Here is a 23,813-nt window from a genome sequence, read left to right as displayed (position 1 = left end):
TACATCTGTTCGTATCGCGTCTTGTTTAATTTTAATCATGTATCGCATCGGGCCATCCAGTCTGGATTGCAAATTTTATTGGAAAAGGGAAAGAAAAAAGAAAAAGGAAAAATTATGGGTGAGCAAGTTAGACCAACCGAATCGGAAATAGCCTCGACCGAACCGAACCGGTAGTCCGGTTCTCGATTCCATAGGGCGGCGGTCTAGTTTTCAATCATTAAAATTGGAACCGATAGTTGGACGATCTGGTTCCAATGGTACGAGACCGAACCGTAACGAATTGATCGATTTTTATTTTAATTTTTTTAAAATTTCTTAAGTAACCCTATTGTCTACATTTCTCATTGCGGTGTAAGTCTAGTCTGCTTAAGTTTTGGCAGTGAGTATATGCGACCAATACTTTCTGTAACTCAATTCATGCAGTGATCGTTGATTTTGTTGCGTCTTTTGCCGTTTGAGGTCACACCGTTCTCATCATAGAAATATGCTAATTTCTATTTCCAAACACACGGTAAAGGAATTGCAAGATGTTGGGGGATCAGGAATCGAATCGATTCAAACTAGAAGCAATAGGAAAGAACTTGGAACCAATTGCAATTGCCAATGAGAAATCACTGCTTTTTCATTCCATAGAAGCTGCGTATAAATTTAGAAGGATAATTCCAACCTATCTTTACCAATGAAAAGAAAAAAAATCGATAAATTTATCGGTTCTATTGGATTGCCCGAGAATCGGGCTCGACTAGTCGTATGATTCTCGAGATCATCGGTCCGGTTCCTAGCTCCAAAAATTAGAAATCAAGACCACCGATCCGATTCTCAGTTCTTGAGGGGAATCAAATCGGATCGGAACTGCTCACTCTTGCAAAAAAAAAAGTATTAAGCAAGCGGGTGACGATATCGAATTCGTCAAGAATTTCTGTGTTTCGACAATTGTTTTGGACTTTGCAAGAAACGGTGTCGTGTGGGAAGAGAGCCACACCGCCTCGGATCGAACGTGGGGAAAACGTATAAAGCCGAAACTCTGACCTGCCGCCGTCCACTGAGCGCTCAAAGCCTTTCTCTCTTTCTCCCGAGTCAATACTGCCCCGTCGGAGCCTCTTCGCAGCGATGGAGAACGGCGACGTCCCTGAGAACGCGAACGAACGTAACTCGCTCTCTCTGCCTCTCTTTCTGTCCCCGAATTCTTCAGAAGGTGTTGGTGATTGATCGATCGGCGATTGATTTTTGAGGTTTGTTCTGTGCAGATTGCCCAGGCACTCTGTCGGAATCGGCTGGAAAGGCCGATTCTTGCCAAGGTTGCCCTAACCAACAAGCTTGCGCCACTGCTCCTAAGGGTCCCGACCCAGGTCCTCTCTCTCTCTGTCCCCTCTTCGATTAATCGTGTCGTGGTTGTTTATCTTGTAGCTCCGTTCGATGGTGAACTTCGACGACTGTATTGAGCAAGGTTTCTAGCTTGATGGCTCTTCAGTTTGTGACCGTTTTGCGTTCTTTGTTTTGCATTTCTGCTCCGTTTACAAAAAAACCCAAATTTTCGTTTTTCGTGGGGGTTAAACGTTGTGCGAGGGTACTTGAAGTGGGGAGGTGTGTGCTTTAGAAACAGATTGGTTGTTGTACTGTTTGAAATTGTGTACGGTGTCCACCACAGTGATTCGGCGACTATGTACTGTGCTTAACCCCTTCTTAACTGTCTCTCATGCCGAGTTTGATGATTATCTTGGAGAAACAAATGATGTTTTTATAGCTGCATAGTCAAGCTGTTGAAATTTCATTAATCCCTTGTCTTCATGGGAAAGAACATGAGAGGGATAGAAGCTACTTCTTCGTATTGAGATAAGGAAGGGAGGAAAGGGAGCAGGTGTTTTTTGACATTTGTTAAGTAGTGGGAAATTTGTGTTCGTGTGAATATTGATTACTCTTGATTAGAACAATCTTTCCTTAGGACGAAATGTAGGCATCTTGAATGCAAGAATGTCCTTCTGCATAGCAGGGAACCTATAGGCAAAGCACCTGTTTCAATAGCCATGCGAAACATTTTAGTTGGACAAATTGAGACTCTTCTTCACTCTCTATTGGCATTTGATAAATGTATGGTGATTCCAACAACACTGCTATTACACATTTCTGTTGCTGTAACCATGTGTCTGTTGACTTCGGTCATGGTCTAGTTCTTCTCTTTTGACCTCATCCCAGGACCTTGGGCAGATCCCATATATAGCCCATATATATGTTAGCCTACATATGGGGATTGCAGCTGGGAAAGCTCGTGCCACTGGCCCATTGGGCATTGGTTTAAGCTCTTTCATTGTCAATCTTGGCAGGTTTGCACCATGAAACAGAATCTAAGACTCATATACTTGCTTGAATGGAAATCGAGTGTCTTTGCTCGGAAATTATTTTCCTTTTGAGATTATGTCACTGTCATGGTGATGCAAAAAAGAATATTGAATCCAAAAGAAGATGTGATGCAAAAAGATGACTGCTGTGTGATTTGACTGATCAAAATGAGGGATGCTCTGTCTCTGAGCTTTGTTTCCTCTGCGATGCGATTACTGGTTACAGTCAAGTTGACCATGTTTTTCTATGCTATGATTGTTTAAAATGCCTTTTTTTTCACAATTCCATCACTAATTGCCGTGTTGAAAGTAAAGAAATTTTGTTTTGCATTCATATCGACCCTCTATGGTTGGCTTGACCGAGGCATTGGCCTCCAGAAACCTATTGTGTAAATACCCTGCATTTTTCTTATCTGCCAGACTTGGTTGCAATAGCTGAAAGAATGGCTACTGTCAAGCATAAGATCCTGGTCTTATCAGGCAAGGGTGGAGTTGGTAAAAGTACAATTTCAGCCCAGCTTTCGTTCGCATTAGCTGCCTTAGATTTCCAGGTTGGTCTGCTCGATATAGACATCTGCGGTCCGAGCATCCCCAAGATGCTTGGACTTGAAGGTCAAGAAATCCACCAGAGCAACCTCGGCTGGTCTCCTGTGTATGTCGAGTCCAACCTCGGTGTCATGTCCATTGGCTTCATGCTCCCCAATCCTGATGAAGCTGTCATTTGGAGGGGGCCACGTAAGAATGGGCTTATCAAGCAATTCCTGAAGGATGTGTACTGGGGAGAACTCGACGTTTTAGTGGTTGACGCACCACCTGGCACCTCTGATGAGCACATCTCAATTGTTCAATGTCTTCAGGCAACTGGCTTGGACGGTGCAATTATAGTGACGACCCCGCAACAGGTTTCATTGATTGATGTGAGGAAAGAGGTCAGTTTCTGCAAGAAAGTTGGAGTTCCAGTTCTTGGGGTTGTGGAAAACATGAGTGGCTTGGCTCAGCCCTTGAGTGATTTCCGCTTCACGAAGATCACAGAAGCGGGCGAACAGAATGACGTCACCGAGTGGGTGTTGCAATACATGAGAGACAAGGCACCGGAGTTGCTGAATTTAATTGCTTCGAGCGAAGTGTTTGACAGTAGCGGTGGTGGTGCAGCGAAAATGTGCAGGGAGATGGGGGTGCCTTTTCTTGGTAAGGTACCGCTGGACCCACAACTTTGCAGGGCGGCCGAAGAAGGTAGGTCGTGTTTTGTGGATGGGCAATGCACGGCTAGTGCACCAGCCTTGAGGAGCATCATAGAGAAACTGTTGCAGAACCAGGGTCTTTCCCAAATGGCCATGGAGAACCGCGCATAGAGGACGGGCTTCATTCTCCTGATGGATGGAAGATCTTGTTGTCCACCTTTTCTTTTTCTTTGTATTTTTCAGCTTCACCGCTTTGTGATCATGTAGACAACTACGAAGTGGTACATATTTTATGTTTTTATTACGATTTCATAGCTTTCTGAATTGTTCATCATGTAGCTGTGCTTTGACAAAAAAAAAAATAAAAATCATGTAGCTGTGCGATTTCGATCATATTTTGAGTGAATAATTGTTATTATTTCAAAGAATTTGTCACGTTTGGAAAATCCTATGTTCGTCAAGGGAGAGAGTGGAAATTTTGTAGAGGGGGGAAAAATGAAATAGGAAGGAGGGGGTAGCGATGCCACTTAAAATCCTCTAACAATCTTATTGCTGCAAAGACCAAACTTGCGCCTCTTTAGATTTCCAAAAATCCAAGTCTTCATCACCGGCTACCGTCTGCCGCTGTCATAGCGATGGTGCGCGACAGCCAAAACTGAATTCTTGCAAGACCCACCAACTTCTTCTTGCAATCTCTGTCGCCTTGTCTCGTCTTCTTCTGATCGTGCTGATCTGATAAGAGAATTCTGCACTTTTGGTTCTAAACTGGTTGAAGGCTTCGCGATGCATGAAAAGTCTTCTGTCTAATGTATCAAGTGCCACTGACTTGGTCTCTTGTGCACTGAACCAGCAGCTAGATTCTCTAAGTTTTTGTCCGAGAATTTACGCAAAAACTTGTTAAGCGCACTTTATATGTTTGCCGTGGCATTGTAAATCTTTCAATTAGGAGACAGTGTGGGAAGATTTAGACTTCAGCTGCACGAACATGAACCTGAACCTCTTTCTTTGTTCATCATTTCACTCCTATTTTCACATATAGAAATGTGCAATAAAAAAAAGAGGTTTTGGAGATGATAATCCAATCTTTCTTCCCTGTACTGCAACAGCTAAGTATACTTTGCTTAACTTGATTTGCCATTTAAAGTAGATGACCTGTGGCTTTAGGTTATGGAAGTCGTAACATTTGACGCTTCAAACTGCGCAGTTACCTAAGAATATTTTTTCTTTAAGTCAGGATGATGCGCAATGACAGTTAAAGTAGATCACTTGTGGCTGGTGGGAGTAGCTAACTCGAATTTCAGGCCCATGTGTTGCACAAAGATGATGAGAATCATGTTCAGGCCGCACTTCTTTTGCAGATAACATCATCATACACTAGACAAGAGATGATGTAGGCTGTAGTTTCTCGCAAAGTTGTATGCACACTATCATGCTAGCTGGTGTCGCAATTACTCATTGCTTCACCTAAGGAAGATGTATGGTAGGAATCAACTAAATATCAAAAGTTTGAAGTGCATATTTGGTACCTGCATTCTTGATGGAGCACAATAGATGAATTGGAAGCAACATTGATAATGGCCAAAGAGTGTCTCGGCCTTGCAGTTGATTGTTGAATTTGATCAAACACTGTGATCAAGGGTTGAGAGAGACAAAGTAATGGCTTCTTAAATAGATGATATCGCACAATTGGGGTCGGTGATATGCCTGATAAAGAAGGGCAAACCAAACAAGAAAGCAGTATCAAATGCTCGGCTCATCGGGTCTACCCAGAATGTGCGTTTGGCATTTCTGCGGTGAAATCGGCTTTACTGGAAAAGAGCTTAAAGCTTATGCTTAGGTTTGGGACATACTTTCTATAGGTTTCGTTACAACTATCGATATGCTGTCCCTGGATCAAATCCTTGGGAAATAGGAGCAAATTCATCAAAGCAATATGAATTTACTAGATTAGTTACACTGTGTCCTCAAAGATATTCTGTTTATTTCACTTTCACTCCTTATACATTGAGAATGTCTGTCTGAAAAATTTATGCCCTTCTTTAGGAAGATTGCATAAACTGACAAAGGTATGGGAAGATTCTCTCCACACTTCTATCCACATTTGGTGGGGTTGAAAGCGTGAGCATTTTATTCTTCACACTTGTCCATAAGTAGGGAAATGAAGAACAAGCACTCTAACCATCTTTTACTCAATCTTTGCCGGGTAATCACTGTCAATCTCAAACATGGCAGGCCAGTTAGAATCAGCATATTCTTGTTTTCTTGGTTGTAACCGCACGAAAATGCGTTGCGCCTTCTTTTCTTTTCTATTTTTTTCGTTTTTCTTTTCCCGAATAATGGTGGACCTGTTCAAGTCAAGTGTTGTTTCTTGAAAAATACGTTTATCAGGTTGAACTGATATAAGGTAACAATGGGGTGTTAGATTCAGAAAGTTTCCACAGTTTTGCATAAGCAGAATGCTAAAGGAACAATAGGGAAACACCTATGGTCCAGACTAAGAATACTTAAAAGAGGCAATAACTAACTGGATCAAGGAAAACGAACAATGCAGGAACAAAATGGCAAGTGACAACTGAGTTAAGATGTCATGATTCTTCAGAAGAAAATAATGACGTCCTTGTGAGCATATTCCATATTATATGAAGAATCTTCTCACGTGTTCGCTTAAGACATATTGTTGAGAAAACCTTTCTCTGAATATTTTGATTCTGACAAAACTATCCTATTCAAGAAAGAATCTGGTTAATGCTTCTAAATACTTTATTGCAGGTGCCACTTTGGAATCGCTTTTCGAGAATAACCACAGCAGGACCTTAGACAGCTCCAAGGATGATGATTCATGTCGTTCTGTTTTATATCATCTTGTCTTAGGTTGGACAAGCGGATCAAATTAACGGGAAGTAACAAGCGCAGAAAACGACGAAACAAGAACATGAACTAACAGAGAAAAGCAGTGCACAATGTTCACCATATTCACAATTTATATTGCTCTGAGAACATGAAGATCGACACTGTGAACTTGAGCATATACGTTCACCACAGAGCCAAATTCTTGGTTGAGGACACACACAACTCAACCAGAATCCTATGATATCTAACAAAAGTCAAACCTGAGGTAGCTAAGTAGTCACTGCAAAACTCAAGGGAAGCAAAATTATGCAATGAAGCTCATTTATCCTTAAGTATCTAACTGACAGCGACAGAGGGGGCAGGAGTTACTACTGTCCAACCACTGAATGATGCACGGGCGGTGGAATACGTGGGAACAAGGGAGTTCCGCGACCTTTTCTGCCCTGTGAAAGTCTTCCAGACAAATCGAACAACACTCCCCATCTTCGGCAGCATAGACCTTCTCCTTCAGCCCAAGAATGGCCGACTCTGAAGCACCCCTCATGACCCAGCTCGATTCTGAGTCAAGTTGCGCCATTAAGTCGCGCATAACCAAATCCTCCACTTCCGAGCTTTCTGCGGTCATCAAGTCTAGAATCGCCGTCAGATGGAAACCATCTGGATAAAGATTAAACAAACCATCGGCGGCTCTCGAAATCCGCATTGCGAAGGAGGACTGGTATGGGCGATCCACGCCGAAACAGGCGAGCACCTGCTCGATGAAGACGCAGCGAGCCTCCGGCAATTGAAGAAAAGCCAGCGAAAGCACAACCGAGGTTCTCGCTACCTCAATGGTGTACCCATATATTCTCCAGCGGCTACCGATGTCGCGGGAGACAGATTGCCATCTAACAACAAACACCGTCAGGACACCCAAGGATGGGGGGTCGTTGCTGGTCCGAGCTGTCCCGCTCAAGTCTAAATTCCAAGAGGGCATGACTTTCAGAACCAAAAGTAAAGAATTCTCTTGTCAGATCAGCACGATCAGAAGAAGATGAAACAAGGGGACAGAGAATGCAAGAAGAAGTTGGTGCGTTGTCTTGCAATTCTGTTTCTGAGGGGGGCGAGAATCAGAATGTTGTACGCTTCTTCTTGCTCTTCTTCAATGTATATAGAGCTCTCTGATTCAAACCGATTATAAAAAAAGTAGCCGTTTAGTTCGTTTAGGCCTTTCTTTCCTGTTCGGGTGCAGCAGAATTCATAAAATCAATCAAAAAATAAAACGAACGAGCAAATCTCTGTTTTAAATTAGGAAAGTACCAAGATCATCCTCGCTCATTACCGCGTAATCTTCTAATGCAAAACACGTAACACTAAAGCCTAAGCTTAGTTGCCACCATCGTGAAGGTTGATGACTCTCATTGGGGCCTCGGCAAAATCCTAGAAGAAAAAAAAAACATTCGACCCAAAAAAAAAAAGAAGAAGGAAGGACAAGGAAATTTTGTAACGAGAAAACTGAAAAGTTTTAAAAGGAAAGATTCAGGTTGACTCCTAAATTTTTCCGACCAATATTTAGAGGAAATTTTGTCAATAACGAAAGATTATGAAGACCCGGGTAAACTCAGTCGATCCAGATTGACCCAGCTTGATATAACTCTTCTCGCCTGGGCGTTATAAACAATCAAGCTAACGATTCACACTGTTTTTGGCAGAGTATCCTTAGATTCTTACCGATCGGAGATGTAGCAAGACGAGGCTTTATGTCATCAAACCTATAATGAATAATAGCTAAAGATCAGTTGCCGGCTTGATTTGCAAACTCTCATCCCCTCATCTCTCTGATGTTCTGTCAAGATTGCATGCACCCCTAGAATCACAGGCGAATACATTTCGCGAAGTTGGCGCGCAGAGTGGATTTGCGCTCCGACTAAGTTTTTACGTAGTAAAAAGAATATATGTATTGAAGGAAAAATAGAAAAAAAAGTCATTGACAATGTGGAAAAACAATAACAATTATGCCTTACCCAAATTGATAAGAGTATTCATTGAGAAAATTCCTATTTGCCCCATGGAAAAATAACTCTAGGCTAAGTTCAATCCCAAGAAAATGCTTCATCCCGAAATGGCTCCTCAAGTTCAAGGAAGGAAAAAGAGTCATTGATAATGTGGAAAAACCGTAACAATTTTGACTTACCCAATTGATAGAGCAGTCATTAAGAAAATTCCTATTTGCCCAATGAAAAATACTTCCAATCTAATTTCGCCCCCGAGAAAATGTTTCATCCCGAAATGGCTCCACAAGTTTCTGAAAAGTTTCACGTTACCCCAATAGTATCAACAGCCGCTTTGCTTCCAGCAAGAAATGCGATCGTATTACAACTTAATTGTTAACTCTTGAAGTTCTCTGTAACTGGAATTATGCAGTACCCACAAGAATTGAGCCGACATTTTTTTTTTTTTTTAAGAACTAGGCTCTCAGTAAAATTGCGCATCATTCTCTTTTTCTAGATTCATCACACAAACAATGCAATTTGCCCCTATAGCACATGCCAAGTAATATGAAGATCCGTCCTATCTTTATGTACTTCATAATAAGGATGATCCTATACCCTAAATAATAGCGAAAGCTATGCAACATCATGGGCCTGAACATATTGGCAGCTATATGAAAGACATGCACAATATTTCTGATTGGGAGTAAAGATGGCAACATTCAACTCTAATATCAGCTAACGCCGCCCCATAATCTCAGGATGGTTGCAAGAACACCACCGGAGTTTGGAAATGAGGCTGTGTAAGCCATCTTGAATCCTAAAGAATGACAGTCTCCATTGTCATAGCGAGATCACAAATGCATATTTTTTCTGCACTTTGCTAGAAACAGCAACCAAATTAATGCAAATGTAATCAACTCCCAACTGAAACTAGACGACCAAGTTTTTTTCACAACGAGTGTTTTTGTAGTTTTCGCTTCCTTTTGTTCTTCTTCTTTCTTTTTAGTTATTCATAAAGTAAACATAATCACAAAATAGGCAAAGATACAGAACCCATCAGATCAACTCCAAAAGACCAGGGAAGACAAGCCACTAAACCAAGATTCGTGAAGGCAGCATTTCAAGAATTTTTTATAGCAATTTCCTGGAAATAGGAACTGCTTCCTCGGAACGCCATTCTAACTGACAAAAAATAGGTCAACAACAGAATCATTGAGACAACAACTGAGCTTATGGGAGTTGCCCCGATTCAACAAGGGAAACACCCCATTCTACACTGATATACAAATGATGGATTTATCGGATAACACGCCTGCAGTTATTGCAGAAAATTAAGTGACACAAGTGGTCGATCAACATCAATGATAAATCATATCTAGAGAAGTTTTGTCCTAAATTAATGTGGAGGCTTTCTTTGCCTAGTTTGCTCAATTGGTTGGATAAAATTCAATTGACGAGGTGCTCTATCCATTTTTCAACAATAGCTGGAGAACCATACCATGGTCTGGATACGTCGTCGGAACCAACAGGCGAATGATAAACCCCGTCTAAGCTGATGTTCAGCGCACCCTCCAAATGAGCTGATACTTCTGGCACGACTCCATCTCCCCATACATCTGCTTGCCCGCATACCTGATCAAACACAATACTTTCAACCACTCCTTAGCAACACACAGCTCCACTATGTCCATCCTTCGTGCCAAGTTTCAGAAATAGGCATGAAGAGGAACTTGAATAATAATCCTGATGGATTCCTCCACAAGTTATTCCAGAGATGAATGGTTCAAGGTGCCAAAATTAGCTTTACCTGCTTGTACCCCTGCCCAACAAAGCGGGCACGCCAAGTGGACGTATTTAATGTTGCACTTTCTACATCATCAGCAATAGAAACCTCGGATATCAATTGATCTCCATCAACTGGAAATGCAGACACAACATTGATCTCTGAGCCACCGAATATACGAGCACCTTGTATGTACCTGGACTTTGCACCATCAGTTTAGAATCCAAATTTCAGATGCTAAAAAAATTGCTACTCGAGTCTGATCTTCATTAAGATGGAGAGATAATGTTCCAAGTAATACAATACTCAAATTCTGCAATGCACAAGGTGCTTTTTTAGTGCTAGCACTCTTCAGATTTTTTTTTTCTCTTTAAGAAAATTTGAATTGCACGACTTGATGGATATTTTAGCATCTGCAGAATATTCCTGTCCTGTTGGGTGGCTGTACATAAGCACGTAAGAGTAACATTTCCAGGGAATCTGTTCAACATGTTTAGCTCTTCATATTTGCGCCATATGAGAGGACTCCTCACTTCTGTTTCCGAATGAAGTATCCCAAGAAAGAAAATCAAGAGGCTTAGCAGTAAAGCATCTGCTCTCACTAGAGAAATGACCATATATCTCATCTGAATAACACAAATTTTAGATGACTTTAGGGGCCACATTATTTCACGCATAGTTGTGAAACATATCCTAATATTGAGCAGCGAGTAATTTCCTCCAGAAGTGCATAATGGTCGTATTGGCTATTGGTGGAGCATGCTAGAGATTTGCTACTTCCAATTTCCAAACCGCCCACCCCCCTGCCTCCCCCCCTCCCCCCGCCCCCCAAAAAAAAAAAGGCATGAGAAACATATACAAACCCAATATTCTCGTATATCCTAACTTAGGTGCATGCACTAAAAAATTGTTCTACTCCACAGCAGAAAATAGATAATGAGTTCTTTCCTGTTTTTCTCTGTTCTTTTTTCAACCCAAAAACTCCACTAATGCAATGACATGAGTCCTCTTGCAGGATCGACTAGAATATCTACTTAGGAAATGCTAGAAGGATGTTGGGGAAAGGTTTTCTCAAATCCAGTCTCATCAAGAAAGATGGAGAATGAGAGACATCTTTGGCCGCAACGTCCTTGAGAAAGGTAATTCCCCTGTAGGATAGGAAGTTCTAGCCAGTTTTCAGGTGCCCTATGCAATAAAACTTTTCCAAAATGAGCCAACAACTAGAGTAAAAACTACTATGAAAGGAATCCTGGGAGAACAGAATATAGGCTCCATCTATTGGATGAACCCCAATAGATCTTAAGTCAGAACACCAAGTTTTAGGTCAACAACAGGAGATGCCAAGTATTATCAAAACAATAAAATTTTCATGGCAAGGTATAGCCCAATCACATCAGTCTCTGTACTCAATTATCGTATAGTGACATTTAGCAAATCACTTTGCTTTTACATGAACATTCCAAGTGAAGCAGCTAACCAGAGATTCTTCAAAACCATTTTGGGATTTAAAAAAATAAAAAAAAACAGAGCAAAGTGATGAGATGTACCTTCCTGCAACGCATACATACTTCAGTTCTGGAGTATACACAGCGTTTCTGCAATTCTTCTCAACATAATCCAAGAGACCCCTTGTTTGATCTATAACCCCAGAAAGTCCTTTTGGGGGTGGCCTGATTAAAAAGGTGAAGCAATTGTACTGTTTCCTTGAGTTCCAGATTGAGATCTAAGAAGTCAATCAGTGTATGGACAACAGATACACAGCACATCAAAGTTATAGGCAAAGAGCCAGAACAAGGTATAAAGGGGCATAGAGAGATCCAGTGCGAAACTTTGAAACCTACGAGTGAGGAGTGCCCAGAGTCAATAACAGAGATATATCGCACACTCCAAATTCTTCCATGTAAACACGTGCTAACCATCCTCCTGCTGAGTGTCCAATCAAAGATAGGGAGCCACCTAAAACGAGAATGAGAAAGACCTCCTATCATGTGATTGAAAAGGATAGTGTAATCCTTCAGTGATTAGTATATAGTAAGAGGAGGCAGCAAAAGTAAGAAAATAGATTTCCATGATGAAGAGTTAAGCCACGAGGAAGCCACGATATTTTACGTCGGAAAGGTTTCGGCTAAGGAATAAAGCTTTGAAAGTTACACACTGCTCTAAAGAAGTGATTGTGCAACTCATTGGAAAGACCACCCAAAAATTCAAATATCCTGAGATAGTCAAATTTGCTCTCGAGAAAAATTATTGCCCGTGCTCATCTGCTCTTAATTTTTCATCTTTCTATGTTTTCAAGAAAACAAATAAATTGCAGTGGTTCAAAAGTCACCACTTTGTCTTAAGCCAGCATTGAACACCACCTCACACAGTCCAGATTTTGCGTCCTATGTTTAGTAAGCATAATATGTTCCTCAGTGCAAATAAAGGCGTACTAGCCTTATGCAAAGTTAACCTCTAATTACCTTCAAATGGCCGATGAAGTTTTACACACTGAAGACCATCACACCAAAAGTACACAAGCACAAGAAAGATCACATCTAATGTGATCGTTTCGGGACCATTTGCTCCTCCAGATCCCACAACATCAATGAGACATCATACGAAAATGCAAGAAACAAGCTCATAGAGTGCCCCAAAGATGCAATGCAACGTACCTTGAGCCAGCTCCTTCGCCTCTCGCACGGCTTCATCGACCCTCTTCAAGTACCTATGTTCAACAATTCACCATTCCAAAAACAAGACAACCTCGTCTAATTACGTCCACTGAAATTGCGTAAACCAAACCAGACATCAAGTATCAATCGATCGAGAGAGAGAGAGAGAGGGTACCAGTCGAGGACGGGGCGAGGGCGGAGCGTGCCGCGCCAGTAATTAGGGTCGACCAAGCCAGCGGCGTTCCTGAACCAATCGAGTCGTGACACCTTCGCGACGACGCTGGGCACGCCGAAGCCTTCGAGAGTGAGTTGCAGCTTCCCGTAGTCCCCCGTGTTGTTCCCTAACCCCTGAAACTTCAGCTAATCAGCAACGTCTAAGTTCAGAACACGCATTCACTTCCCAATATCACACACACACAGAGAGACCGGAAGAATGACGGCAGGGCGGCAGGCTGCGGAGGTGGCGGCGGCGGAGGAGGAGGAGGAGACGGAGGAGGAGAGGAAGACGGATTTGGAAGGAGGAGATAGGAGGACCAAATCCATGACCACCATAGAAATCTTCTCCTCCTTCTTCTTCTTCTTCTTCGAGTGGTGGTCGCCACTCGCTGCTTCACTTCTTTTGTGACGGTTGGAATACGGTTCAACGAGGCGTACGGATCGTCCGTCTCGCCGCAATTATTCTTTTTAATAAATAATTAATATCACGAAAAAATTCAAATCGATATACATGTGACAAATTTATTTCAAATTATTTTTTTATCATAAAAAATTCCAAACTAATATACCTGTGACAAATTTACCATAAATTGGTGCATCTATAACAAATTTACTCTCCGTTAGTTTTCGTTAAATTTAACTCACAAATTACCGATTTGGTGACACGTGAAAGTTGATAGATATATCATTATAGGGTTTTGACCCTCTGTTTGTCACAGGTTTATCAATTTTCGATTTTTCGTGATATTAAATCAATTTAACGGAGATAAATCACGTCGCGATGTACTGGTTTGAGCTATTTCGTGGTCAAAAGAATTAAATTGTGGTAATTTTGTCATAGATATACCGGTTTAGGATTTTTGGTGGTCAAAAAAATAGTTTGGGATAAAATTTGTTACAGGTGTACTCATTTGAGATTTTTCGTGGTCAAAAAAATAATTTTGGATAAATTTGTCACAAATGTATCTGTTTCGGATTTTTCATGGTATTAACTCTTTTAATAAAACAGAAAATTGTGGACCTCAGCTGCACATGCAGACGTCGCCGTCCTCATGCACTCTGCTCTTGAATTTATGGGTTGTGCATTCTAGTCCTTCAATTAGTCTGAATTTTTCCAATCAGGTCCCTCGCTCTCTAATTCTGCACAATTGAAGCCGACCCCGTCCCCCAATTTTAGCCTACAGCACGATGCGCAACAAAGAAGAGAAATGAGCTCGGCATGTAATAATCCTTTGAATCTATCGAATTCAGTGTAGTATTTCTTTCTCCTAAATTTGCGCCTAATAGTGATCTTGGAGTGCGACCTCTCTTGAGTGAGCAAGTGAGAGGTCTTTGAATCCTTCAGTCCTAACTAGGAGTGTCAGAACCAAATCGAATAATCGAATTGAACCGAATTTCCGCTTATATTCCAGTCCCTTCGGATAATGAAAAAATAACCGTTCTTTTATTGGTTCGGATTATTTTGGTTCCGATTCAGTTAACCGATGACTCCTTTTTACAACTACAAGTTCATGACGATATTAAGAAGTCGGGAAAAGTGTCAAAGAAGTTTTAAATTTATTATAAATTTTTTAATTTTATCAATTTAGTCTTAAACTTTTTTTATTTATGTCAATTCAGTCTTCAATATTTTTTTTTCCAGTTCACTCCTAAACCTTTTGAGTTTATGTCAATTCAGTCCATCCAACTAATTTTGGCTTGTCGGCGCTAATATGGATGTTAACGCCGATGTGGATAATTTTTAATAATTTTTCAAATTATTTTTTATTTTTTCCTTTTCCTTTTCCTTTTCTTTTCTTTTTTCTTTTCCTTTCTTCCTCCTCCAGTCGGTTGCCACCGGAGACCGGCCAAAGGTTAGGGCTAGCAAGGACGAACTTTGCTTGAGGTCACCCAAGTGCCTCAGGCCAACCGCTACCCGGGACCAGCTAGAGGAAGAAGAAAAGAAAAGAGAAAGGAAAGATAAAAAGGAATCATTAAAAATATAATTAGGAATAAATATTAATGTATTGTTAAAAATGGTCCACGTCAACGTCGATCGGCCAAAGTTGGGCGGATGGACCGAATTGACACAAATATAAAATGTTTAGGACTAAAATGGCACCAAAAAAGGTTTATGGCTGATTTAGCACAAATATAAAAAAATTTATGACTGAATTGATAAAAGCGTAATAAATTTAAGATTTTTTAAACAATTTTGTCATATGTATTTGTTGTTAACTTAACTAGTGCAAGCTTTTCTTTGGAGGGAACAAAAAGAAGATTATGTTTATGCACATCTCCCAATAGATCTGGTCAATTTGTCATGGTGGGATGGTCAGCCTAGCTTCATCCTAAGGGATAAAGCTACGCTAACCGTCCAAGGGATGAAGCTAGGCTGACCGTCCCACCAAGTTAGATGGTGGGACGATCAACAACTTACCATAAATTTGGTTTCTTGAAATCGGATCATCGGTTTCAAGATGTTGACTATTCTTTTTTTTAACTTTTATGTACTTTCATTGTAACCTAAAATTTAAAGAAAAAATTATAAGAGAGCCCACACAATCAAGGTTCTAATGAAACATATTGAATTGATAATGTTCAAACAATAAGTTGCAACTTGTAAAATAGTAGATATTATTCTCTGACCAAATAAAAAGTTTACGATAGATATTATCACGCTCCGATCCTCGAGCTCGGGACATCCCTATCAATTCACCTTTAGGTCACGAAGGATAGCGTCCCAAGCACACTATCAACCTATGAACTTACTATGCATGTGGAAGCGTGAACTCTCCCCAAACAATCAAATATATAGAGATAGCAACGTAGGAAATAAACACAACAATCAGCCAGGCAAAAGACATTTCATTTTCATAATAAGAACGAATGATCCTTAACCTAATAGAGCTACAAACTAACATATACAACCTCATACTTCAGGGCGACTCTCTATGACCACAAAAAGATACACGAGTCGGTTAAAGTTAAACTCTCATCTACTCCCAAAAATCTCACATCACTCTTGCCCAAGCATCAATAGGGCTCCAAAAAGGGACCGCTACACGCCTAAGCCCTAGAGTCTTGACCGGAAGAGGGCTCTGACTCCATGTCGGACTCGGGGTCTACTATCTCTCCATCCGGCGTATCCAAGTCCATGGGATCCTAAGAGGGGATGTAAGGGCGCGGGTTAGGCAGTTCATCAAATCCCCGTAGCGGTCCATGGAGCACACATCCATCATGCAAGAACCAGGCTTTGAAGAGGTGCAACACTAAGTGTAGCAACCCTTCGTTTACCTATATCTTGGTGACGTGTTGCTCCCGGACCCACCCCGAAGGCACCTTCTCATGGTGGACAATGTAAAAGGACTGGTCGATAGGGATACCAAATTGGACAAGTCGCTCCATCACTTGGGACCCGAAAAGTTAAATGACGGGTTGAGAATAATTTCATTGAGTTAACGCCTAAGCCTGGCTAGGGCGTTGATTCGCTCAGAGCATTCTACCAAGCAATCACAAAAGTACCATATACACATCAACCACATGCAATCTTACCGATCTTCAGCCATGCATGATGCAATGTTCGACTCGACTTAACAGCTACAACCACAATCAACTAACAATGCATCACATCAACTTGTATACATGGGACACCACACGTAGTCCGGTTATCAATAGATAGGGCCACTTGGCCCAGCACACTAGACAATAGGTACCTAGCATAGTAGACAGTTGGTGCTCTACTGGCGGGACCAGACATCGTCCCATTACTTCGGCGATGGCAATTACTATGTCGGTGTGCTTACGGTCGATACGGCATGACATAATAGGTATTCCCGTAAGAAGCATTGGTCCGTCACAAGCCGTGAACCGGCATCCGATCAACCTGACGACACGCATTGTCGTGCATCCGACAAGTCATGTATTCCCGATCGACACAGCACAATCTTGTCGGGGATATCCATTATGTGACCACTTAAGTACATCTAACAACAACCAGTTCATTCTTAACTCTTGCATTTAGTCGAATGCTCACACAAACGTGCACAAAGACTTAGCACCGCATCATTTTCATGCTAAAACATGCAATTTGATCAATGCGTGGTCACATGAATGCGTGGTTTATCCACAAGAATTTGCATTTAAAACCAAAGGAATGACATCCACAACTTTCACCCATAACACTCAGCAGACAAAAAAAGGCACCTAGACAAGCAATCAATCAAGACGGTTAGTCAAACGCGTTCCATAAATCCGACGGTAAATACCGATCTAGATTCATAAAATCGAACTAACATAATTCCAATCTAACATACAATCGATCGTCTACTTAGCTCTGACGTATAGCTCACTTGCGATCGATCAAATGCAATCAATCAATCAATCCTATCCAATCACCAACTAGCCACAGTTCACCTATCTAATAGTCCGACTTATGTAATTATAGCCATTTACCTTAAACAGAGTCTCTAACTAAACCGACCACAATTAATTTACCTAAACGTCCTATAATACTGATTACACTAATTAACTACCACTAAGTGCATTAGCGTCAGAACTGAGAGTTAGAGGCTAACTCATAAGTCTAACAAGCTTGGGCGACAATGGTGACGGCGACGACGACGATCCTCGGAACTCGATAAAGCTCATTGGTTGAGGCCTTCGGGTCCCTTAAGCTTGGGGACCGGTGGCATGGGTTTCGAAGGGCAGCGGTATGGTGAGGTCTCGAGCGGCCGTAGCCGGCTTCGGTGGTGTTCGAGGTGGTGTGAGGCAGCTGAGCTCCGGCGAAATAGGGGAAATAGAGGCAAGGGAGGCATCGGGGACAGGCAATGCCGGGGCTGATTTGCAAGGTTCCATGTGGCTCACGAGCTGGGGAAGGGTCGACCAAGGCTAGAGGGTTTTCGGGGTGGCTGAGGGTGGCGATGACGAAGGCTGGACAATGCGGCAGAGCAAAGCAAAGCAGGGGCGACGCCAAAACAAGGGAGGCTAGGCTGAGGCTATTTCGGGGTTCCACTAGTGTTGAATGGCCACCAATGGCCTCGGTGAACAACCGGGGGTTGAAGATGACAAATAGGGGTGGTCAGAGGGCGACGGAGCTACGGCGGGAGGCCGAGGAAGGCTGGAGCAAATTCGGAACCAAAAAAGGGGGTAATGGGTTTCACTAGGCTTCCTCGATTGCTTGACGGCTTTGTGGCGACGTGCGATGGTCAGAGTGGTGTCAATAGCATGAGGGCAGCGTTGGTGGGGGTGGTCGAGCAAAACTTAAGAGGAGGAGGAGTGCTCGGTGGTGGTGGTCGCATGGTGAACAGGGGAGAGGGAGAGGATGCAGAGAGAGAGAGAGAGAGAGAGAGAGAGAGAGAGAGAGAGTGTGTGTGTGTGTGTGTGTGTGTGTGTGGTTTGACTTTGAGGGGAGTGTGTAAGAGTGAGGTGATGGGTGGGTGGTTGATTGACTAGTGGGACCCACTCATGGGGATTTGAATTTCTTTGTCTTTTTGTGCATAAAGGTGGGGGCAAAACGGCCTTTTGATAAATTAGGGCTGGTCGGATATTTGGCTCAACCAATGGAGGGTATTTTGGTTTTTCACAGCTCGGGTTTGGTTAGAGTTAGGCTCGGACGTGCGGATTTCGATCCTAAAACACGACGACTAAACTAACGAAGCCTAATCTATTCTGACCAATGTCTTATAAAATATCCAACCATCATCACTTAAATCCTCAAAATCCTATTTTATTCAACAAACTGGAATTCACAGTTGGACCTAAACCGAGTCTAGTTATCTTATAGATGTCAAAGTTCCAGGTCATCATAGATATTGTCCTACAATTACGAAAACATTCTTAAGGACTTTACTTGGGTGACATACCATCGCTCAATGGTGCAACTTGAACCGTAAATATCAGACATGGATTTTTGGCTAACAAGAACATCACGCGGAAATATGGTGCGTACATGTCGGACGTGGACTTTTGACTAACAAGCATATCACATGAAAATGTGGTGCATATTTGTATGGGCCCTCTTATAATTTTGTCTTCTAATTTTAGGTTACAATGAAAGTACATAAAAAAAAAAAAAGAACAGTCAAAATCTTGAAAACGGCCGATTCGATTTCAAGAAACCAAATTTATGGTAAGTTGTTGACCATCTCACCGTTTGACTTGATGGGACAATCAGCTTAGCTTTTTTCTAAAGAAACAGCGCATAACTACTTTTTTAAGTCCTTTCCGCGAACGTGAGTCTTATTGCCGCTATCACTTAATCAATTAGTTGGTCCAATGTGCAAAAGCGAAGGGACATGATTACGATGAGTTTCCACATAATCAATTGTTTGAGCATATGAAGTCCTGCAATTTCTTTAGTAGTATCAAATGAAGTACAAATAACAAAAGTTAAAATAGGTTAACTACTTGTTAGGGTTATCTCACATTGGCTGTGAAAGGGAATGATAGTAACTTTACAAATGTAAGAAAAAATCTAACCTTTTGAGCTTGTTTTAGGGTGAGAGAAGCTCAAGACCATCCAATATTAGTATCGAGTTCGGAGTTACGAACAAGTCTTGACCCAACACTCATATAAGAAATATAGATTGTTGCCTGGACCCAATGATCACACGGGAGATACAGATTGTTGCCTAGACCCAACGATCACATTGGAGATATAGATTGTTGCTTGGACCCAACTGTCACATGTGAGATATTATTGCCCTCTGATCGAGGTCCCGATGCGTGATGAGGAGATTGTTGAGTTATCCCACATCGGTTGTGGAATGAGCTATTAGTAAGATTAAAAATGTGAGTGAAAGTTTCACACTTTGAGCTAATTTTTGAGTTGAGAGAAGTCCAAGACCGACCACCCAACACTACTATATTCAACTGGTTCATAAGACCTATAGACTGTGTTTCACACTGAACTTTGATCAAGCAAGATAACTATCATGGAGTGTTAACTATTATCTATTTATTTTTCATTAGTTAAACAGCCATAATAGACTCACCTTTAAGTTGTATCATTAAGAAAAGTTGGATTTCTTTTTTCGTAACGGGAAATTCGGCCTTCGGTTCAAGAAGAAGTAACTCATGATTTTAGAGCCTATACAAAGTTCATGATAAAATAATTCTTCAAATTTATGCTATTTTTTTCTCATGGCTATAATGAGTTGATGGAGGTGCATCTGAAATTTTATGAGACCAATTGCCAACTGTTTTAGAAGTTTAAACCCTTAGATGAGACCATTGTTGAATATTATCTATTATGCTTACCGAATGCAAACATCAGGTGCTCGTTATATCGTAGCATTAAATGCCGTATATCTCATGTTTGGCTTTCACAAGAGGCCTTATTTCGTATATCTGGGCCATCATTTAAACAAGTCTAGCAACAAAAATACTGCAATCGGGTGCATTTTTTTGCGTTACTTTGACTCGAGTTCCGATCCCTACAATCAACAATGGTTGAGCTCGGGTTCGGGACTAGTTTAGCCTATCGAACAGGCGATATTGTCGACATCAGACCAAGCCGACCCCAAGTCACAGCCACTACACAGGCATCCATGTACGGCGGAGGAGGAGGAGGCCGAGGAATCGACCCGATTGTTCGCAGTGAAGGGTTGGACCACCGAAGAGATCGAACAACAAAGGAGCGTGATACTAAACAGCAAAACTTCTTGTTCTGGTCCCTGGACAAGAGAATATGAAAGAGCAAAAACAGCACAAGCTGGAATGACAGGCACCACACGTGCAAAGTCCATGAAACTCAGAAGAAAGTTACTATGAGGGCTTGTGGTCTCTTTTTCTGGGCAGTGATGCATGGCCATCCCAAGCACCTTCCCTCCAGCTCAAGCGTCAAGATCCTCTGTCTTCGCCTCCCTCGAAGTCGAACTCTTCTGGTCACAACACAAAACAATGGAAAATTTATGCATGCGATATCTCCACATCAGTCTATTCACAGGAGTTGAGCAACCTCCAGGTACATATACAATACCTGCAAGTCACCATGTTCAGCCTCATGCACCATGATTCCATCCACACTCCATGGAATAGCTTTGATTTCTGAAGTCTTTGGAAAAAGAATCTCCACGGCTGCACGTTTGCCCTTTTGTGCTGCAAGTTGTATGGGTGTCATCCCATCCTGTGATGATGACAAGTTCAATGAATGATCCACTGTTAAGTCGTTTAGAAATTTTTCATCGATCTTTAGATTTTAAATATCTTTCTTATTTTAAAATGTCGAAGTGAAAGCATAATGTGATTGCTTTTAGTTTAAACAAATAACATGGGCCTAGCAAAGACATGAAACCATCATCAATCACAAGAGCTGCTCCTTTTTTCTCAGCAAAATTACTGCATTTGCATATAAACAAACTTTCTGAAGAAAGTGGTTATATGAACATGAAATTGAAACTACAGGAGTACTAAAGCTTTAAAGCTTGACCTCGTCTCTGACATTGGGATCAGCTCCTGCTTCTAGTAAGCAATTTATGACGTCGAGGTTCCCCCTGGAGGCAGCAACGTGCAGAGGCGTTCCTCCTCCTTCAGGCAAAGTGACATTCACCTTGGCACCCCACTGTATGGACATCCAAATCATGCGCACATGGGAGTTACAACGCTATCCGTAAGCACACAAAAGCAAGCAAGGGGCATTTAGTCGGAGTTCCAGGCGGCCATGGTACTTTTAATCATTCAAAAGAGGTAAACAGACATAACCCCATCTGTAAATCTTCAGGATTAAATCGAGTCTTCCACGGAACTTGAATGTCAGCAAGACAGGGATGCTGATTTCATTATGCGCCACTATAATCAGAGTTTAATTCATAGAATAGCACACCGCATAAGAAGTCACAACGAAAGGATATGAATAAGCAATATAGTGTCAACTAGCCTATGCCAATTGTTAAAAACAGATACCACGGACTATGGTGGAGACAGAAAGGCAGCTTAGAGTACAAGAAAACTAAAGTAATCAAATAACAACTGAATTTTCGGGAAGAAATTAACTCTTAAAATGTGTAAAAGTCATACAGACCTGAATTAAAAGCTTTAAGCATTCAAGCGAACTGCTAGTGACAGATGCATAGAGAGCAGTGAAACCATCAACAGTTTCCGCATTTGGCTGCAAAAAAGAGAGATTAAATTTGAATACCAACTGCTCCTTTTATGTCACTGCTGAGGAATAATCTCGGCATAATGCTGATTACTATAACATCATCATAGAACAGCTAAATTCCTCCATTTCCACCTTTCTCTTTCTTCCTCTCGAGGGTCATAGCTTATTCAACTTGTAGTCAATTAGGCTATATGATCTTTGCTTGCGGCATCTCTAACTATTCGGTTAGCATCTTTCACTTAATGAATCACGCCTTTTTCAAAGCATTACTATTCCTGAGTGCAGGTTCAGTGATTCATGCCATGTCGGATGAGCAAGATATGTGGAAGATGGGGGGGCTTGCCTCCTCGTTCCCTTTTACCTATGCCATGATGCCCACAGGCAGCTTATCTCTAATTGGATTTATCTCTATCAGTCAATAAAGAAGAATATATTTCTTGCCTTTTGTTCATGAAGACAAGTGCACATGCAAAAGGCATATCCACGAAGTTGCAACTCTCTATGGATACAGATATTCAAGCTCACAAAAGTCGTCAATGAAAGAGGAAATTTAAGAGATTACATATTTCTCAAGCTTACGTTTGTATGATGTTCTAAGAGAAATTTCACAGCATCCTTCTTAGCACAGCCAGCAGAAAAAAATAAAGGGCTGCCTAAAGAGCTTTGGCAATCAATGTTGATCCCTTTAGAAAGTATGAAGTTCATCAATTCGATGTTCCCTGCAAAGAAATAATCACAGATAAGCGCCGTCTGCAGTTAATCATGACTAACTTAAAATGAAGAAACATAATCGTTAGCTATATCTGGGAAAGCAATTGTGGCAATTGGTGAACGTAGATGCTTACCACAAAAGAGAGGTTTATGATGAAGAGGGATATCACCTGAAAAAGAAATTGGCATACCTGACCCAGCAGAGTGATGCAGTACCGTCAAACCACTACCATTAGGTATAACAGGATCGGCACCTCGATCTATTAGATACTTTGCTGTTTCAATATGTGCCGATCCAGCAGCATAATGAAGAGGAGTATCGCCTGAAAAAGAAACAAATTTTCTTAGGGCAGCCACAACCCGGTGAAAGCTCAAGTTTCTCAAAACCAGGCTGCTATACACAAATCTCAAAAAATAAAGGAGCAAAATCGATACAGCTAAAAGAGGGCATACCCACAACATCTTTGGGGTTCACATCAAGCTTCAACTCCTCCAACAAGTACTTGCACAGTTCCATATTGCCCTCTATCGCGGAAAAATGAAGCGCCCCACGTCCCTTATCGTCCTTAGCATCTGCAATAGCTCTTGCCATCCCTCTCCCATCATCGAGTCGCGAAGCCAACTCTGTTTCACCACATTATTCGACAGATGCAGCGCATTATGTAGAAATCCCAGAGGAAAGAAGGCAAAGCTCGCAAAAGAAGAAGAAGGAAAAGACAGCAAGAAAAAGAAGAAGCCAAGATGTACCCTTGAGTAAGCCAAGATTTCCGACCCGAACTGCACACAGAAAGTGCAGGACTTCCGGGGACACTGCAAAATTTGGTTCGAAAACAAAGTTAAGAGCACTTTATCATCATCGTCAAAGAGCACCCTTGATGATACGTAGACTAAAAATGGTGAAGATGTTCTCAGTTTCGTGTTCAAACTGTGATGTGTGTGTGTGTGTGAGAGAGAGAGAGAGAGAGAGAGAGAGAGAGAGAGAGAGAGAGGTACCAGACGCCATGGTCGACGCTTTCACAGAGCTCAA

General features: G+C 41.6%; 4 protein-coding genes across 4 annotated transcripts; 1 reads left to right on the top strand and 3 right to left on the bottom strand.

Moving 5' to 3' along the window:
* Nucleotides 1-978: 978 nt before the first annotated feature.
* Nucleotides 979-3,831, top strand: LOC115754893 (cytosolic Fe-S cluster assembly factor NBP35). The gene is made up of 3 exons (XM_030694072.2): nt 979-1,147; nt 1,248-1,349; nt 2,757-3,831. The coding sequence occupies exons 1-3, from the start codon at nt 1,111-1,113 to the stop codon at nt 3,686-3,688; spliced, it is 1,071 nt and encodes a 356-aa protein (XP_030549932.1). The 5' UTR covers nt 979-1,110; the 3' UTR covers nt 3,689-3,831.
* A 2,624-nt stretch (nt 3,832-6,455) lies between these two features.
* On the bottom strand, nt 6,456-7,491 carry LOC115754904 (E3 ubiquitin-protein ligase RNF181-like). Its single transcript, XM_030694083.2, has one exon. The coding sequence runs from the start codon at nt 7,341-7,343 to the stop codon at nt 6,696-6,698; it is 648 nt and encodes a 215-aa protein (XP_030549943.2). The 5' UTR covers nt 7,344-7,491; the 3' UTR covers nt 6,456-6,695.
* Nucleotides 7,492-9,533: 2,042 nt separating this feature from the next.
* On the bottom strand, nt 9,534-13,423 carry LOC115754907. Its single transcript, XM_030694086.2, has 7 exons — nt 13,204-13,423; nt 12,953-13,125; nt 12,778-12,830; nt 11,965-12,079; nt 11,671-11,793; nt 10,148-10,319; nt 9,534-9,972 (listed from the first exon to the last, which is right to left on the bottom strand). Exons 1-7 carry the CDS (start codon nt 13,327-13,329, stop codon nt 9,787-9,789), a joined length of 948 nt encoding a protein of 315 aa, XP_030549946.1. The 5' UTR covers nt 13,330-13,423; the 3' UTR covers nt 9,534-9,786.
* Nucleotides 13,424-21,726: 8,303 nt separating this feature from the next.
* Nucleotides 21,727-23,550, bottom strand: LOC115754905 (putative ankyrin repeat protein RF_0381). Its single transcript, XM_048284793.1, has 6 exons — nt 23,534-23,550; nt 23,240-23,410; nt 22,978-23,109; nt 22,655-22,794; nt 21,995-22,081; nt 21,727-21,762 (listed from the first exon to the last, which is right to left on the bottom strand). The coding sequence occupies exons 2-6, from the start codon at nt 23,376-23,378 to the stop codon at nt 21,727-21,729; spliced, it is 534 nt and encodes a 177-aa protein (XP_048140750.1). The 5' UTR covers nt 23,379-23,410; nt 23,534-23,550.
* Between the last annotated feature and the right edge of the window lie 263 nt (nt 23,551-23,813).

Source organism: Rhodamnia argentea, chromosome 9 (assembly GCF_020921035.1).
Source record: "Rhodamnia argentea isolate NSW1041297 chromosome 9, ASM2092103v1, whole genome shotgun sequence".
In the NCBI taxonomy this organism is placed as follows: domain Eukaryota; kingdom Viridiplantae; phylum Streptophyta; class Magnoliopsida; order Myrtales; family Myrtaceae; genus Rhodamnia; species Rhodamnia argentea.
The sequence above is the reverse complement of the archived record's forward strand: the minus strand, read 5'-3'. Positions and strand labels throughout refer to the sequence as shown.

Bases quoted from the DNA above. Each gene is read 5' to 3' on its own strand.
- LOC115754904 (XM_030694083.2), bottom strand. From the start codon at position 7,343: ATGCCCTCTTGGAATTTAGACTTGAGCGGGACAGCTCGGACCAGCAAC.
- LOC115754907 (XM_030694086.2), bottom strand. From the start codon at position 13,329: ATGGTGGTCATGGATTTGGTCCTCCTATCTCCTCCTTCCAAATCCGTC. The intron at 10,320-11,670 runs GTACATCTCATC...TGCAAAGTCCAG, and splicing joins TATGTATGCGTTGCAGGAAG to GTACATACAAGGTGCTCGTA. The intron at 9,973-10,147 runs GTAAAGCTAATT...GTGTTTGATCAG, and splicing joins TTGGGCAGGGGTACAAGCAG to GTATGCGGGCAAGCAGATGT.
- LOC115754893 (XM_030694072.2), top strand. From the start codon at position 1,111: ATGGAGAACGGCGACGTCCCTGAGAACGCGAACGAAC. The intron at 1,148-1,247 runs GTAACTCGCTCT...TGTTCTGTGCAG, and splicing joins CCCTGAGAACGCGAACGAAC to ATTGCCCAGGCACTCTGTCG. The intron at 1,350-2,756 runs GTCCTCTCTCTC...CTTATCTGCCAG, and splicing joins TCCTAAGGGTCCCGACCCAG to ACTTGGTTGCAATAGCTGAA.
- LOC115754905 (XM_048284793.1), bottom strand. From the start codon at position 23,378: ATGGCAAGAGCTATTGCAGATGCTAAGGACGATAAGGGACGTGGGGCG. The intron at 22,795-22,977 runs GTATGCCAATTT...ATTTCTTTGCAG, and splicing joins GCATCACTCTGCTGGGTCAG to GGAACATCGAATTGATGAAC. The intron at 22,082-22,654 runs GTAAGCTTGAGA...TCTTTTTTGCAG, and splicing joins TCTTAGAACATCATACAAAC to CCAAATGCGGAAACTGTTGA.